The sequence below is a fragment of the Taudactylus pleione genome, unplaced genomic scaffold (assembly GCF_031769625.1).
Source record: "Taudactylus pleione unplaced genomic scaffold, aTauple2 ptg000037l, whole genome shotgun sequence".
Lineage (NCBI taxonomy): Eukaryota > Metazoa > Chordata > Amphibia > Anura > Myobatrachidae > Taudactylus > Taudactylus pleione.
Window position 1 is genome coordinate 20,646,717 of NW_028284439.1, and position 18,055 is coordinate 20,664,771.

Below are 18,055 nucleotides of genomic sequence, written 5' to 3' on the forward strand. Positions count from 1 at the left end.
CACCACAATGGCTTTGAAATGTCACAAACAAGATGTGCTTTAACTGCAGACTTTCAGATTTAATTTAAGGGTAATTACATCCAAATCAGGTGAACGGTGTAGGAATTACAATGGTTTCTATATGTGCCTCCCACTTTTTAAGGGGCCAAAAGTAATGGGACAAATTAAACAATCCTAAATCTACCTTTCACTTTTTAATACTTTGTTGCAAATCCTTTGCAGGCAATTACAGCCTGAAGTCTGTAATGCATAGACATCACCAGACGCTGGGTTTCATCCCTGGTGATGCTCTGCCAAGTCTCTACTTCAAATGTCTTCAGTTCCTGCTTGTTCTTGGGGCATTTTCCCTTCAGTTTTGTCTTCATCAAGTGAAATGCATGCTCAATCGGATTCAGGTCAGGGGATTGACTTGGCCATTGCATAACATTCCACTTTTTAGCCTTAAAAAATTCTTTGGTTGCTTTTGCAGTATGCTTCGGGTCATTGTCCATCTGCACTGTGAAGCGCTCTCCAATGAGTTCTGAAGCATTTGACTGAATATGAGCATATAATATTGCCCGAAACACTTCAGAATTCATTCTGCTGCTTTTGTCAGCAGCCACATCATCAATAAATACAAGGGAACCAGTTCCATTGGCAGCCATACATGCCCACGCCATGACACTACCACCACCATGCTTCACTGATGAGGTGGTATGTTTTGAATCATGAGCAGTTCCTATCCTTCTCCATACTCTTCTCTTGCCTTCACTCTGGTACAAGTTGATCTTTGTCTCATCTGTCCATAGGATGTTGTTCCAGAACTGTAATGGCTTTTTTAGATGTTATTTGGCAAACTCTAATCTGGTCTTCCTGTTTTTGAGGCTCACCAATGGTTTACATCTTGTGGTGAACCCTCTATATTCACTCTTGTGAAGTCTTCTCTTGATTGTTGACTGTGACACATATACACCTACCTCCTGGGGAGTGTTCTTGATTTGGCCAACTGTTGTGAAGGGGTTTTTCTTCACCAGGTAAATAATTCTTCTGTCATCCACCACAGTTGTTTTCCGTTGTCTTCCGGGTCTTTTGGTGTTGCTGAGCTCTCTGGTGCGTTCTCTTTTATTTAGAGTGTTCCAAACAGTTGATTTGGCCACACCTAATGTTTTTGCTATCTCTCTGATGGGTTTGTTTTAATTTTTCAGCCTAATGATGGCTTGCTTCACTGATAGTGACAGCTCTTTTGATCTCATATTGAGAGTCCACAGCAACTGATTCCAAATGCAAATGTCACACCTAGAATCAACTCCAGGCTTTTTACCTGCTTAATTGATAATGAAATAACGAGGGAATAGCCCACACCTGTCCATGAAATAGCTTTTGAGTTGATAGTCCCATTACTTTTGGCCCCTTAAAAAGTGGGAGGCACATATAGAAACCGTTGTAATTCCTACACCGTTCACCTGATTTGGATGTAATTACCCTCAAATTAAATCTGAAAGTCTGCAGTTAAAGCACATCTTGTTTGTTTCATTTCAAAGCCATTGTGGTGGTGAATAGAGGACAAAATATGAATATTCTGTCAATGTCCCAATAGTTATGCACCTGACTGTAGATTATTATATCTGGAAGAATTTCCAAAGGAACTGTTTACAACCTCTGAGATAATAAATATACTATCTCCCTGTTTATATTATAGAATTCAGTATAAATACGAAAATAAATAGAAAATGAGAAACTGATGTTTGGTTACGTATGATAATTGAAGTATTTTATTTATTTTATTAATAGTATTTGTAAATAATATATATTTATATATTAATTGAAATGATAATATGAAGGACATCTTCTAAATTGAACTGCATTGCCATTCGTATATATGTAGAAATAATGTTAAATGTCCAAATATTAAGTCAATTACATTTCCCACAATCCTTAGATCACTAAGCCAATCAACAAAAAGTTTGATAACCCCATGTGATCGGAACTCCAAGAAGTGTTTCCCAAACAACCGAAATACACAAAGCGGATGACACAGGACGCGGTCATGTGATTTAAAGCACGTGATCACGCGGGCTAATGGTGTTGGACGTGGTCACGTGTTTTTTGAACATGAGATCACGTGGACCAATGAATATATGAAACCACCATCTCCTTGACAATGGGGAGATGCATAGCCTGAACTGCATCTTATCCCGGAGTCATGTGACACATTGTGTACATCATGTAACCGGGAACAGAGCAACAAATGGGAAGAGATGGTATATACTTCCATATGATTTGATTAGATATCTATTCAAAATGTTTCACCGATATATAGATACACTTGATTAGGTAAATAGGTCTGCCTCCTAAGTACTTTTAGAATGTTTTTATTAATATATAAGTAAATTAGATGGATGATTGTTTTAATGTGCAAATGAGCAGCATTAGAGGGGTATTTAAGACCCTCCAGGACACTCTATCACCACCGTTGAAAAACCTGCCATTTTCAGACAGCGAAACCCAGCCTCTACCCACAAGTGACTTTGTGATTTGCCATTTGCTGCTTGCAAAAGCCTGAACCAACTTACTGGACTCAACACAAGGATTTATGCCGTTTTAGGACTTATTTCCACTTAGTTCCTGCATTGGACGAGTGCACCATGCCATCTGAGGACTCCAAGTGCTGCATATGGTATTTATGCCAATAGGAATACTCCTCTATCGGTGAAAGGACCTGGTAATTATATAGCCATTGGAAAGTCCCCTTTCTCTCAACATGAGAGTGGTGTCTTCTGCATCTTGATTAATGTGCATTTTGCATCCGGAAGTATATATAGGAACAGGAATTATTTGTTTGTACAATCACGAGGGTGAGGCATATTGCTTGCTTATAAATAGTTTTTATGCAATTGGTTATTGTATAATGTCATCATTATTGTTTTTATATAAAATTTATCTTGATATTTAGTTTTGATTGTTGTGCAATATCATCCATCATAGCGCTACTTAATTTTTATTTTTTGCTTTATATGTATGTAAGGGTGTGACTACCCCTTTGTTTGTAGCTGCTTGGAACAACAGAACATCCCAGCGCCTGGTACTTATGTCAGTTCTAGCCTTCATGCTTAGTATTTCTAAAAGCAGGACTTATACATATTGGTTTTATTCTAGACCATGCAAATAAATGTGATTTTGTGTTTGTTCAGATGTACAGTAATTTGATTTTGAAACTATTTAAATTAAGTACTGGAGATTTCAATACAAAGTCAAAATTAGCACATTTATTCTATTAAAACTTTACATATCTTATATTGTTAAATTATGTGAACTTACAAAGTGGCTAAGTATAATTAGAATACTGTTTATTAACAAATTGATGTTTAAAATGTAATCAAAGATGAAAACTTCAGATAACGTAGAGTTAGGTATCAAGAAAAAATTAAAAAGTAATCGAGCTTGAGTCTTTTTTAATTCTATTTCCAAACTACCTGGCAGGCTTGTTAATAAACACCTCAAACTATTATCATTTCACTCCTTCCTATACTGTACCCTCTGCAATCAGATTTCTGTTCCATTCACTCCATACTGCCATAAATGACATTCTCTCTTCTAATTCTAAGTGTAATTTCCCCATGCCCCTCAGAATTGGCCTCTGCTGCTTTAACGTCTAGCATTGCTGTGTTCTCACCTGATTTACTCCTTACATCTTCAAGTCTTCGTCCTCTATCTTTCCCAACAAATTCTCCTTCCTTTTTCCCTCTACCTGTTGGGGTCTCACATGGCTCTATCCACAGCATTCTGCTCACAACTATCTCACTGTACATATCCTCCCTTGGAGAACTTATCAACTGTTTTGGTTTTCAGTACTGTCACAGTGCAGCCGAACCCGACGATCACTTACTGGGTCTGGCGGCGCTGGGAAGTCCCCGGCGCCCGCTGTCGGCAGCTCTCCCTCCTCTCCTTCGGCGGCTACCGCATACAGACGGCCCATGGCTCCCATAGGGGCCGTGCTTGCCGCTCTGTTTAAGATTAAAGGGGCCATGCGCGGTAATAGGGGGAATCTGATTGGCGCTAGAATATTACCTTGACCTATATAAGGAAGTTCCTGGGAGCACAGTATAGGCTCATACCTTACACCAGCGCACCTGACCTTGTGCTATTGTCTATCTGTTCCTGACCTCGGCTATTCCTTGTGACTCATTTCCGTGTGATCCCTTGGTACTGCGTTTGGTGATTCCTGGTTCGCCCGCGGCTTCCATGTGACCTGATTCTGCCTTCTCCCTGGTACTTTGCTGTCTGTTGGTTCTGACTCGGCTTTCGACTATGCTTCATATGCCTGATTATGTACTTCCAGCAGCACTCCCGAGCATGCCAGCGAGGGAACCTGGGCAGAGGGCCGCAACCTGCATGTTGGGTGCAGCAACATGCAGGGGATCTCTTGTGAATACCACCAGCATATTAGACTCCACACCTCTGTTCTGGGTCTTCGCCAATCCCGAGTACGGGCCAACATACATTATCAAACCGTCAGTTGTTACAAGTACAATCTTTACACTGGTGACACCCAAATCTACTTTTACCATTCTCTCTGTTATTATATGGCCTCTTTCATCTCCTCATTTATGACTCAGTCCTACCTAAAGCTCAACACTTAAAACTGAGCACCTCATTTATCAACGACTGTTATTCTTGTTATCACTCATTACTAATCTTAAATGGTGCTCCAACCAATCAGCTCCTTTCATGTGTTTAAACAATGACAGTTAGGAGCTGATTGGTTGGAGCACCATTTAAGATTACTGCAGTAACGAGTGATAACAAGAATATCACTCATTGATAAATGAGGCCCTGGGTTCATTACTATCCATCCTTTTAGAGTCTCAGATCCAGTCACATCTTTCTCACTGTTGACAACACGACTCTTTCTTAGGTCAGTTGACTGGATTCTACTCTTGATTGTACTCTCTTCTTCAGTCATCATATTAAGCATTGCTACCAGGCCTGTCACTTCCATCTTGAAAACAGTGACAGATATGACTACTTTTCACTGTTGACACTACTAAAAATCACATCCACCATGACCAGTGTGACCTCACTCTCACATATTTCTCCCCACTTCAATAAACAGCACCTGTATTCATAAATGAAATCGTTGTCCAACTCCTGCCTCCAACACATCCTCTGTTTTGATTGCCTGGGTGACTTCTAATGTGCTGCTTCCCAATCAGTCTATTAACAAAGTCTTAAGCACTGATTAAACAGTAACCTCTTCAACAAAGCTTACTACTCTGCCACCTAATTGCAGTTTTTCCCATCTTGCCTATGTCCACATCCTAACTCTGGATCATATTCAGAGTGAGAGATAACTACGATTTGCAGCTTTTTTTTAGTTGTGTGCTGCTCTTTTTCATGTGCATGAGTGAATTTTTGCAATCCATGAATTTTTTCATTCATATGTCCAACCTGCAAATGCTTACGACCAGGGGAATGGGATCAGGGCTGGGATAGGCTTGCAGTGCTGTGCTTACTTAGGCTCTGGAAGTGCAGATGCAGTCAAAGTGCGGTAAGTAAAATTGCAAAGTTTGACCAAAATGTCTGGAGGAAAGTTGCAAGCGTAGCCACCTGATGGGGTCAACATTATGGGGTCTGCGTCACACCCTAGTCTATGTGTAACACTGATGATGATGATGACTGTGTGCAATTGGTTACACAAGGTGTAGAAACATCCATTTAAGCAAAAGGTCCTAAAACTGCTGCAACAGTATTTAAACAGTGACTACTGTATATACTGCAGTACATACTCATTTTAAACATATAAAAAATGCTCCATAATCAATTGGGGAAGGGAAGCCTGCACATATATCTTTAAATGGTGTAATTAAAATTTGGGTCTGCTTCACATTTGGCATAATCCAAGATACTAGAGTACTTATTACACTGTGGAACAAAAAAAAATATTTTTTTTCTTGTCAAGGATTTAAGATCGGTTTGAGAGTACTCGCAGGTCCTATTCGCATTAGATCTTCGCAATAGCTGAATTGGCTCCAGTTTTCAAATTAATGAAAACTTATAAAATTAAATTCTTTTCTCCATTTGAAGTACCTTACTAGTCTAGGCTGCTTTACTTAACAGAATCGACTTAGTTTTGCTTTTTTAACAACTACTCTCTTTCAACAATAACAAGAATGTGTTTTATATGTGATAACGTAGCTGGTAGTCACGTTTGAGACACATAACACATTCTAATCTCCTCACTAACGCTGGGAGTAGGCGTGGCAGTGCACTGCTAAGCCTGCTGGGACATCCTCAGACCACAGCCACGCCTCTCCCCAGCATACAGTGAGGAGCAACGGAGAGGACCGAGTGACGCAGTTAGCACACCTCCTGTTCCTTTGTTCAGCCTTCTCTCTGTCCCACCAAAACAAATTTCCCACTGTTTGAGCTTGTTTTGTTCAGTACGTCCTCAGCTTTTGTTGGGAGTTAGCACTGAATGTGTGAAACAAAACGTTTTTGCCGTAAAAGTGAGTTCTTCTCGGAGACAGTGTACTAACAACCCTGATGTTTTTTGTTATATTTGTGTCAAATATAGTGTTGCAAAATAAAGAAAACATATAACTGTAATCATAAAACAAGCGTATCAGGCTTATTTTGGATGTCACATAAGCCAGCAAGACAAGATTTGGGTGCTCACAAAGTTTGTAAAACCTGCGTGGAATCACTCCGCAATTGGACTAAAGGTGATCGAAAAGAACTTCATTTCGGCATACTTATGATGTGGTGTGAGCCAAAAGATCACTTGAGTGACTACTATTTTTGTGCTGTAAATGTGAAGGGTATGAATCGATTTAACAAACGCAAATGGGATTACCCAAGTATGATTTCTGCAAAACAACCGATACCACATAGCAAAGATTTACCTATACCATCATTCAGTTCTTTGTGCGAAGTTGAATGTGATGATGTGGAAATGTTAATTTTATCCAGTGCAAGTGACAACACAGATGAAAGTGAGTTTGAAGAAAGTTCCTCTACTCCAAACAAATTTTCTCAAAAGGAACTAAACGATTTAATTTGTGACTTGAATTTATCAAAAAAAGGAGCTGAGCTTTTAGCATCCAGACTTCAAGAAAAGCTTCCTAACATTTATGTATGTAATTATCCTGTGTCTTTTTATAACAGTTTACAAATCAAGTTTATATCAAGCTTAATCAGAATAAAAGAAAATATCTTTTTAAACTATTTTTAACATTGTTTAATTTAATTTTTCATATATATTAAAGACATATGCATATCTCAAAAATTAGAGCCAATTGAGAAATAAGCATGGCATATTCATGATCATGAGCACAAAATTCATCGAAATAGACTCTTAAATCCCTGGCAACAGATTGGCTGTTCCCCAGTGTTATCTGCACTATACGGCCATTACCTGTAATACTTTTGCATTGTGATTTTTAGCACTTTCACAACTCGCAGTGAAACCACACCTTCAGTCATACACCAGCTGCATCAGACCTGAGTGTGTCAAAGGAAGTGAGACGCAGCCAAGGGCAGGATGCCTCATCTATAGACCTGCGTATGTGACCAACTCTGAATGGAATCGGTATGAAATACCGCCGGCCCGATTCCCGGCAGCGCCTGGCCGACAAAAGTAGAGTTCCCGACAGCGCTGGAAATCCCGATCATTGCTAAGGTAAGTATAAACTTACCTAACCTAACCCCCTAACCCTAACCCTCCTTAGGGGTGCCTATCCCTAACCTCCCCCCAAGTGCCTAACCCTAACCCCCCCTTCCCCGCTGCCTAAACCTAAGTCCCCGGGGGGGTGCCTAACCCTAAGTCCCCCCCAGGGGTGCCTAACCCTAATCCTCTCTCTCCCTAGCCTAACCCTAACCCTCCTGTGGGGGTGCCTAACCCTAAGTCCCCCCCAGGTGCCCTAAACCTAACCCTCCCCCTCCGCGGCTGTCCGCTCACTGCGCCCGGCATCCCTTCGATAGGGATGCCGGGCGCCGGTCTCCCGGCGTCGGGGAAATGTCAGTAGTCTACATCTAGACGCCCGGCATTTCACCCTCGCCGGGATATGACAGTTGGGAAACCGGCTGTCGGTATTAAGGCAGCCGGTTTCCTGATTGTGTACCCTCAAAGATGCAAAATTATGCAAGTTGCAATTATGATTGCTAGGAACTTTGAAGGTCCTCTTTTTGTCCGGCCCCAGTAACTTGTATACTCTCATGAGCACGGACCATTCTCATTGTACTTGGTTGCTAATTTCTCAATGCAAATTTGCTCCTAAATGTAGTGTTAATTAAAAACTTTAGAATATTGAGACATCTAATCAGTTTCAGCTATAGATGGTGTAAACTCCTTATGACATTCAAATTCTCCAAAATGGTCAAGCAGTCCATAATGTGTGACTAAAGGCAAAGGGCCTGGTTCAGAGATGCAAGGTATTTCACAGCCACACAGAAGAGGCTGAGCAATACCATCCAACAGAATGTGGAGGCATCTGGAGAAACTAGACACCTCCTTGCTGCATCTGAGAGATCAGAGTGCACCGTCCATAGATGCTGCCTCGCATCACCATCATGACCATCGGTCGCGATGTTTGCCCTTTTTGCCAGGCTACATAAGCTGAAGCTTACCTCACCCTGGTCGATGCTTGGTCACTTGCGAGGCCAGGAAACCTGCATCCACCGACAGACTCTGGCCTCGTCCCTCCTGGAAAATGGGGGTGGTACTGTGACCAGGAACACCCTCGCTCCGTTTTGTGGAAAAGTTGGGTGAGCTGGCAATTTCCATCAGCATAAACATTGTATGAATAAATTCACTAAGCTATAGTACAAATGGAGGAGAGTTCAGAGTTCAGTCTCGGAGTTTGATTGTCTAGATCTGTGCATACTGATCATCTATATGTGACTAAATTGCTTAAAGTGTGTTGTTCAGCAATTGGTCTTAAATCAGAATTCACTATGTGTGACCAGCCTTATAGTGCAGTCAATGTAGACAAGATATAATACACTGCAGGTACAAAGAACCAACATCAAAAAAACTAAAATACGAGTTGTTTTCCTTTATTCCTTTTGGCGACGCATACCAAATTCTTCATGACTATTACAACACAGCCATCTGTTACAGCAAAGCCTGCATAATGCACAGAACCAGTGTCGGATTGGGGCATGAAGAGCCCACCAGGGAATGCAGTGGTAGGGGCCCAAGCTTAAGGGGTGTGGCCAGCCACCAGAGAGGGTGTGGCCAGCCACCACAGAGGGACTTGGACAAATATTTAACAGGGCCCATTTATAAAGGAGGGGACAGGGGTGTGTCAGAATCACCCACTTTAATTGGCAGGAGGGCTAATCTTGGTGTAGTTTCCATAGAAAAAATCCAAGCACCCAAGGTCATCCATGATCTTGCTCCACCAAATTACTGACCCCTAGAGGAGGGGTTGGGGCCTCAGACAGTGGCTCCCACTGAGGATTTCCCCTGTACACCTATGGGCCAGTTTGACCCGTCACTTACCTGAAGCTAGGTATGCTGGAGTTATCTGGTGACAAAAGGTGAATCTATTGTTCCTGTAACTATAACTAATATGGTGTATTTGTAATGTATTTCAAAGCTTAAGTGAGTAATCAATGCTGAATGAGGGCTACTATAATATCTAATAATAAAAGGTGTATGGTACTGTAAGCGATCACGCATTTCATTTCATAGCAAGGAAACTCCTACAATAAATGAAATACCCAACTCAGTCTCAATTCTAAAACAAACATAAAGTGTGGAAAAGGAAAGGTAGAAGTGTTCAATTCCAGTAAATTGATTTAATTGTCTTTTTTTGCAGACTTCCTCTAAAATAATTCTCAGAGTGACAACAGCGTCACAAGAAACCAGAGATTGCAGTTCCCTTTCTGACTATTGCTGGATAGAAAATAAAAGAATGTGTTTACATTTAGTTCCAAATTAAAAAATTACGTATTTGTAATTTTGTATAATATACAGTAAATTAGTTAGGAAACTACAATACTCATGTGTTAAGCGTGTACAGTTACATTTTATAGTGGAAATGATTTACCTCTGTAGAGATACAATGGCTGCCTGTTCGTTTTCATTCTCGGCCTGTGTGATGCCAAGGTACTGCCATGCCTGATGTGGGGTTATTAAAAGCAAGGAGAGAGAGACCATATCAATATTCTTAACAACCAGGATATTTCATGCATACGTGCACAACTGATACACATTTCATGAGAATTACCCTATGAACTTTTAACTTGGTAATTAATAGGAAAAAAAAGTTATGTTTGGGATTAGGTTTGCTAATCTTTTTTAGATCTCCTAACTATTTCCCTGTATAAACTGCTGCATATCCTTCCTGAAATTGCCATTGCCCGGATTAACAAAAGCTGATTTCTGAGACACTAATTCACTAATTGGCTTTTATACTTTAATCCAATTCTATAGCCTAATTGAGCTTTCTAAATTACATCCTTTTTGCAACTAACACGCAAGATTTTAAAATCATACCTTGTCTATTATAATGTCTATTATAATATCTGTAAGCATTGTTTATTTTAACACACCAACAGAGGTGCAACATGTTCTACCTCAGCATCGTTTGGGTCCTGTAAAATGGCAGCTTCCAGGTATAGGATAGTCATAGGCAAATCTCCTTCCTTCAGTTTCCTCATCCCTTCTTCGAAGGCTGCAGAACATTCCCTAAAGGGATTATCCGTGTGGAAATAGTAGCCCTGAAAAACAACCGTTTGTGTCACCTCATTTATTTGGCATTCCTCATTAAGAATGCAAAATGTATTAATGTTTTTCTTTCACAAATAGGGAGAGATTTATCAAAGAAAAGTTGAGCAAAATAAAGCACCAACCAGTCAGCTTCTAATTACCATTTTACAGGATGTGTTTGAAAAATTACAGTTAGGAGCTGGTTGGTTGGTACTTTATCTCTCTCCAAGCTTTGATAAATCTCCCCCATAGTAAGATAGTTATATGATGTCATATTAACCAAATATCTCCATATATAACAACAGTATAAACACAGAAGAGACCATATTTACTCTCATAGGTGTAAAACCTGACCTTTTACTGCTATACATTATATACCAAAACAACTTTATGTAGAAATAGTAAATGGTATTCTTAGTGAAAACATCCCTTTCACACCTCCCTGACCAATGATAGTGTTAGTTTAGTGTTAATCTCTTCAAAGGCAACTGTGTATGGTGGTCCTCCCGACTCTCTACCATCACCAGACAGGACATTCCACAATTAGTTACATTTATTGAAGCAACTTTGAGGCATTGGCCTTTGTCAATTTTTAGAAAGCATTCACGGTAATTTGCATGTTATAATTAACCTGGTTGGGCGGCGATGATAAAATCACATCTGTATGCTATGCACTAAGATCACAGGGAAATTAGAATACCGAATCCTTAGTATTTGGCTGACCGTGAATGTTTCTCAAATCAGAATATTGGTTTGAGTTCTGCCATATTTACATGACATAAATAAGAGAGGCAGAGAAAGAGGCACAGATTGGCTTTTATCGCTCCCTTGTACACTCTGCATATACCAGTTTTTGCACTATGGCAGAAGCAACACCTTGAAGCACTTGGTGAAATTCCACATCACGGTGACAGTGGTTACACAGAGTTTTACATTTAATTAATTTTTTTAGCTTTATCCTGCAAATTGATTTAAGAATTCAAAACCATCCAAGGTCGACTAATGAAAATGAACAAATTATTTCACTTATCTCTAATCTCAAATAAACAATATACAGTATTATACAGTAGTTCAGACACTTTCATCAGCATCTACTATAAGTAATAACTGCCACCACTCTGTGGATTCTTAGTCAGGGTCAATTTTGATGACTAATTATCTCCCTTATAACAAATAACAGTTCACAACATAACCACTCCAACCATATCTGTATGTACGCACTGTCTCTTTGGAAGAAGATCCAGACTGGTTGGATGAGTTTGAATTGTCAGAAATCCAGTTCCGTCTTGCCATTTCTTCCCATTCAGCTTCCATCTTATCCCAAAATTCAGTGTCTGACTAGGAAAGATATGATCGAGTGTGTAGCTCATTGTACAACTAATATAGAATACATTTCATCTTATAGTACCACAGGTGCAAGAATATAGTTCAGGTAGTTATTATAGACACAAGAATATCAAAGCAAGTGTATTGGTAGCATACCACCCAATATTGTCATATGGAAGACCAAGACAAATTAGGCCACTATCGACCCTCCTTGATTTACCCAGCCCTCGCCTCTACTCGCTCAGACCATGCATCTTTTCCATGAATCAACACCTTAAGTAAAGTCTCTGTTTATCAACAGAATCAGGGCTACTCTGCGAAAATCAGGACTACTGGGAGAGATGTAACAGGCAAAGAGGAAATATATGAAAAGGTTCCATGTCCAAAACAGCTGTCTAAACAACATACAGTAAAACTATAATTTCAATAGCCAGCAACTGCAGAATGTAGTTACACTCCAATAGCATAATAAACAGTTAATGCATTTCTTTGTCAGTTTGTGTTTAGATTCTCAATTAGAGGGAAGCAGGTGCACAGCATAATTCTTTCCTACTCTAGGTCGGGAGAGGGCACAATTGTGTCTAATATGTTTATTATTTAATGAAGTGTAAAATAGTAAGAAATAGCAGAAGCTTGATGGTTTCCCACTGAGGATTTTAAAGCTGTAAATTAACAACTGAGGAAAACAATTCTTGGGAAATATGATAATATCTGATGCTTTGTATGTAGCAGAATAGTAACATGTTATACCCACTGAAGAAATCCGATCCATGCTACAAGACAATACCAATTTATAGCTGCATGAGTTGGGTAACATCGGTTGCAGTATTTAATATTGTAAGACTTCATTAAAAACTGTCCCACAGATAATTGTGCAAAAAGACGTCAATGATAATTCATGTCGGCCTGTGTATTCCCAACTCTAGATCAATCACAAGCATAAAAGTATATGTCTAATCGGAATAACATAAACACAGCATGGAAATAGCAATTTATTATAAATGTTCTAAATCTTAAAACCCTCTGCGCTGTGCATCCAGGCCCCTCTGTTGTAACACTTTAGCACTTTTGTGTCAGTCAGATTCCTCTGCAGTCAGATGACTGACGAAAAAGTGCTCTTGTACAAAATATTGCAGAGTTTCTTGTGACTGCACAGGTGGCCAATGCTGAATTGTGGTGTCATGTGGTGATTAGGACGTTGCACACAAAATAGTGTTGAAAAAGGAGGGCGTCAAATGAAAAATATTAAATAACATTCATTTGTTATATGTATACTAGTTGAAAATGTGTATATTAATAATTAGATCTATAATGTGTACTGTGATTAATAGATATTTGTGTTCTGGAGCATCTGACATTTTATTGACTAAACATCTTGATAGGTCTCAGTCTCATGTTGATTGGACTGCAGTTTCTGCATAATTTTATGTATCGATCCTATCTACTTCTGACCGCAGTCCCCATTATTATCAATGAGGACTACGATCTGAACCCTCTGTACTAAACTCCAAAAAGCGATGCTTTTCGAAGTTTAGCCCAGGTAGTTTACACCATCTTCAGATGGTGAATACTACTGTTTGCCTATGGGAGCTCCCATAGATCTTTTGATCTCTCACCCTGCAGCCCCCGGCCAGTCCAAGAAGCTGACGCTGTGCACATGCCCAGTGTCAGCTTCACCCGGAGAAGTCTTTCACTGCAATGAAAGACTTCTCCGAAATGCCGGGGATGTCATTCGTGGGGACAGCGCATACCGCAGCCGCTGTCCCTGCTAGTGCCTGGTAGTACATAGCTGGGATATTTTTATTAAAAATAAAAATATCCCTGGCGAGTTGGAAAATTGAACTGTCCCCACCAGTTTTGACTCTAGACCAGTGATTCCTAAACTCATTCCTCAGGGAGCATTAACAGTGCATGGTTTCCATTTTTCCTAGTTGGTGCACAGGTGTATTCATTATTGCCCAACACATTTTACATGATCCACAGGTGGAACTAATTATTTCACTCGTGATTCTGTTAGGATACCTGGACTGAACATGCACTGATAGTACTCCCTGAGGAATGAGTTTACTAAATTCTGACCTAGACTAAGAATTCTTCTTGCCATATTCAGCTGATTTTTGTATCACTTGCTCCAGATTTACTTTCCATTTTCCCTATATACGTAAGGGGTCTTACCTGCTGCTGAGTTTCTAATAGGTACATGACATCACCAGGAAACCACCTTCACCCAATGGGAGAAATTCAATTGTTTTTTTGGGCATCTATCAGAACAATTAAATCGTTTGTCCAATAGACGTCCATTAAAGGCGGCAGACATTTTTTCTCGCAGCCTCCTGAGAAAAAGTGAGTGCAAAGTCCATAGTTTGGGCCCAAACTGGGAGTTTAGATGCCCAAACCAGGAGCTTAGTCGGGTTTAGCCATTTTGAGCAGCTAAACCCTGTGCTTCTGGGCGTGTTAAACACTAATGGGCGTCTATTGGAGATACAATTGAATTGCTCTGGTAGATGCCCATTAGTTAAGACGCCCAAAAAAACAAATGAATTCCTCTTAATGTTTTCTGATACACCAAAGAATAAAAATAACTAATTGCATTTAGTGCCCAAGCAGTGCCAAACTACAGTGGTGTCCAATGAAGCTGCCTCCCCAGCCTAGCCCTTATCCCTGCATTAGTTTGTAGCTTGTCACAGATGTAGTCTGGGATGTTAAACAGCGTTTTCACACAATAGGGATTATATAGTGAATTGGGATGAACTTTCTCCCTCTTTGAGGACAGGGACATGTTCATATCATTACATGACAAACTGATGACCTGTACCCAGGGGTTAAAGTGAGCCGGAACAAGGCAGAATTGCGTTCTGTCACTTCTATTTGGAGACGGAACCAGTTCCGCCTCCTCCGACCCACCTTAGCCCGGCGCCACAGGGAGGGCTCCATTTGCCAGGCGCCCGCTGAGATTTAGATACCAGCGGGTGCCCGGCTCTCTCCCCACAGCGCCAGCAGCAGCCGGAGGCTGGAGCTCACTCTTGAGCTCCAGCTTCCGGCTCCGCTCCCCCACGGGCACTATGGGAGAGACGTCATGATGTCTCTCCCATAGTTCAGAGGATTCGGAGCAGCCAGGCTAACGGGGGTAAGTATTGTTTTTTTTTTGTGTAAGCAGCACTATAGGGGGCATAACTTCTGGGGGCACTACTTACTGGGGGCATTACTCAGGGGGCAATACTACAGGACATTACTATTGGGGGCACTACTGTAGAGGGCATTACTACAATGGGCACCACTCCTGGGGGCACCACTCCTGGGGGCACCACTCCTGGGGGCACTGCATAAGGAGCACTACCACTAATGTGAGCTCTGCATAAAGGGCACCACTACTGAGGGCACTGAATAAGGGGCACCACTACTGGGGCAATGCATAAGGGGCACTACCACTACTGGGGCCACTGCATAAGGGGCACTACCACTGCTGGGGACACTGCATAAGGGGCACTACCACTACTGGGTGCTCTGCATAAGGGGCACCACTACAGGGGGCATCGCATAAGGGACACCACTACTTGGGGCACTGCATCAGGGACACCACTACAATGGACATTGCATTTGCATAAGGGGCAATACTGCTGAGGGCATTATGTGTAAGGTGCACTACTGCTGTGGGCATTGTATAAGGGGCACTACTACTGTGGGCATTGTGTAAAAGGGGCACTGCTGTGTGTCATACATGAATAAGGGACACTAATTTGTGGTGTAATGTGAATCAGGGGTGAATCAAGATTGTGCTACCGTGTGGTGTAATTTGAATTGGGAATACTATTGTGTGACCACACCCCTTTATTTTGAGACCATGCCCCTTTTTTCAACGTGTGCCTACGGTGCACGTTGTCCTATTTTATCAAGAAGCACCAAGGGGGAGGGGGGGAGAGTTCCATCACTTGTCTAGGACCACTTTAAGCACTGCCTGTACCTGAAGCAAAGAAGGTCAAATGTAAGTAGAGTTAAGTAGAGATCATAACATCCCTGAACATAACATATTTTGCTTTATGGACCCATATTTTCCTTAGACCAACAGTGACATATAGAAATAATACACTATCCAGTAATATTTAACATCAGCAATGTAGTGGCTGATTCAATTAGCCACAATGTCCCATTAGTAGCATCACACATTATGTTTCTGCAGGATGTTTAAGAAATGATCTTCCCTCATGTAAGCACAACTCATATGGACGAGAGCACAAATGAGGGATATTTTCATTACCCGGAATGCTGGAAATGTGCTCACACCATATATATTGTACTATTTATGGTTTCCATACTGAGGGGGCAATTTAATTCCCCTTATGGAGGTGTGAGGTAAAATGAGCAATGAAGTGGTTGTGATGTGCCACCGTTCTGATGGCACATCACTAGCATCACTCATAATAAGAATCAGCCCCTGAGTGTCTATGGAGAGACTGCCATGGTAGCACATAGTGACATCGCTTTGCTAATATTATGAGGTTTGGTCTGGTAAATCCCCTGAAATGTAATGTACTGATAAACTTTTTCATCTTCTATGAGCATAATTGTCCCCACCAGCCTTCATGATATACCTTGACACACCAGCTTCTATGAAAATAATTTGTTGCTGTCTTAATTAGTATTACAGCTCAGCACATACATCTTTTATTATTATATAGAAAGGGGGGCCCTAGACTGCACACCCTGAATATATATATAATGGGAGGTGCTACCTGTGGAGACACAAGAAAAGAAAGTACAAGTGCACAACTCCAACATTACTAATTATATATAATAAATTATGCAATAGAATTTTGCAATACATAGAGGTTTTAGCATAATCATCTTTTATTATTACAGCTCAGCCACATTTTGCAGCTAAAATCATTTTCATTTTTTCACTCACTTACGCCCAAGTGTTGCTCAAGTATGAAAAATATATTTATAGCTATTGAAGGAAAAAGAGAATGTGACTTCCACTTCACTAATGTTTAATAATGAAATGAGTAAAATACCCTCTATTAACCTTGCTTTATGTCTAATGCAGCTGTCAGAAGTTTACTTTGGTACAAGTAATCATACTAATTAGAATGAAGTGATAAGCAATTCCTTAATCCAAGTAGTTTTAAATAGAGGCTATTTGTTCATGAAGTAAGTATTGTGCAAGCTAAAATGTGGACTTTGTACCCTTCAAGATAGGGCAGATTGTTAACTGGGGAGCTTTTCTTATTCTACTGGTCCCAGGGTACATGTCCTTTTGGTCGTTGTACAGTACTCTACTTGCTATAACTTTGGCAAAAGATTCATTTATAAGACATTCTTGTCAATGTTAAACAAAATATTTTCACTACAGTCCCCATTCCCCAAATAGTCACATTTCTACTGCCCACACCTTGGGAAAAGCAAACTTTGGAGCACTGAATGGTTGTCAGCTCATCTGATTGGATAGCTGCCATGGCTTGTCCCATGAGCTGCTTTGAGTATACTTTCTCCCAGCTGTCATCCTAGTGAGAGGTGTGTGTTACAATGCCAGCAATGATGAGTATCTCAAACCTAATTGCAGGTAAGGGGTTAAGTGAAAATCAAACCAGCAAGGAGCGGTGTGTGATCGGTGCCATGCCCAGGGCGCAAGGCCAAGGGAATGGCACTGTCACTGCCCCTGTGGCACTATAATCTGTCTTACGGGGTTCCTGGAACAACACCCTACATCCTGGAGAAATATTTGGTATGTCATTAGGATGTACCCAACCACCTGCCACCTGCTCCCAGTCTACTCTTCATGACATCATAATGTCACATGTTCAGGCATAGAAATACCCTACTATAGCCCTCATAAAAATATTATTTTTAAATATTATGCCACTATAATACTTAAAGGTGCAATTCCACATAGATTATCCTTTAACTCGGTGTTCCCTTTCCACAATTGCTGTGTGGGGGATATTTATGGCTGCCACTTCAAAGTGCCTTTCTATTGAGCCAGTCAGTCATGAGTTGCTCAGTGGTCACATGGTGTCAGAGGAAGGAGGGTGTAGTGGA

General features: G+C 40.7%; 1 protein-coding gene across 1 annotated transcript in view; it reads right to left on the reverse strand.

Moving 5' to 3' along the window:
• Positions 1–18,055, reverse strand: part of PEX5L (peroxisomal biogenesis factor 5 like) — a 101,673-nt gene that overhangs the window by 13,005 nt on the left and 70,613 nt on the right. Inside the window, exons 7-9 of the mRNA XM_088452345.1 lie at positions 11,915–12,031; positions 10,561–10,704; positions 10,032–10,102 (exon numbers count right to left, since the gene is read on the reverse strand). Of these exons, the coding sequence (XP_088308471.1) occupies positions 10,032–10,102; positions 10,561–10,704; positions 11,915–12,031 (332 nt within the window). The remainder of the gene's footprint in view (positions 1–10,031; positions 10,103–10,560; positions 10,705–11,914; positions 12,032–18,055) is intronic.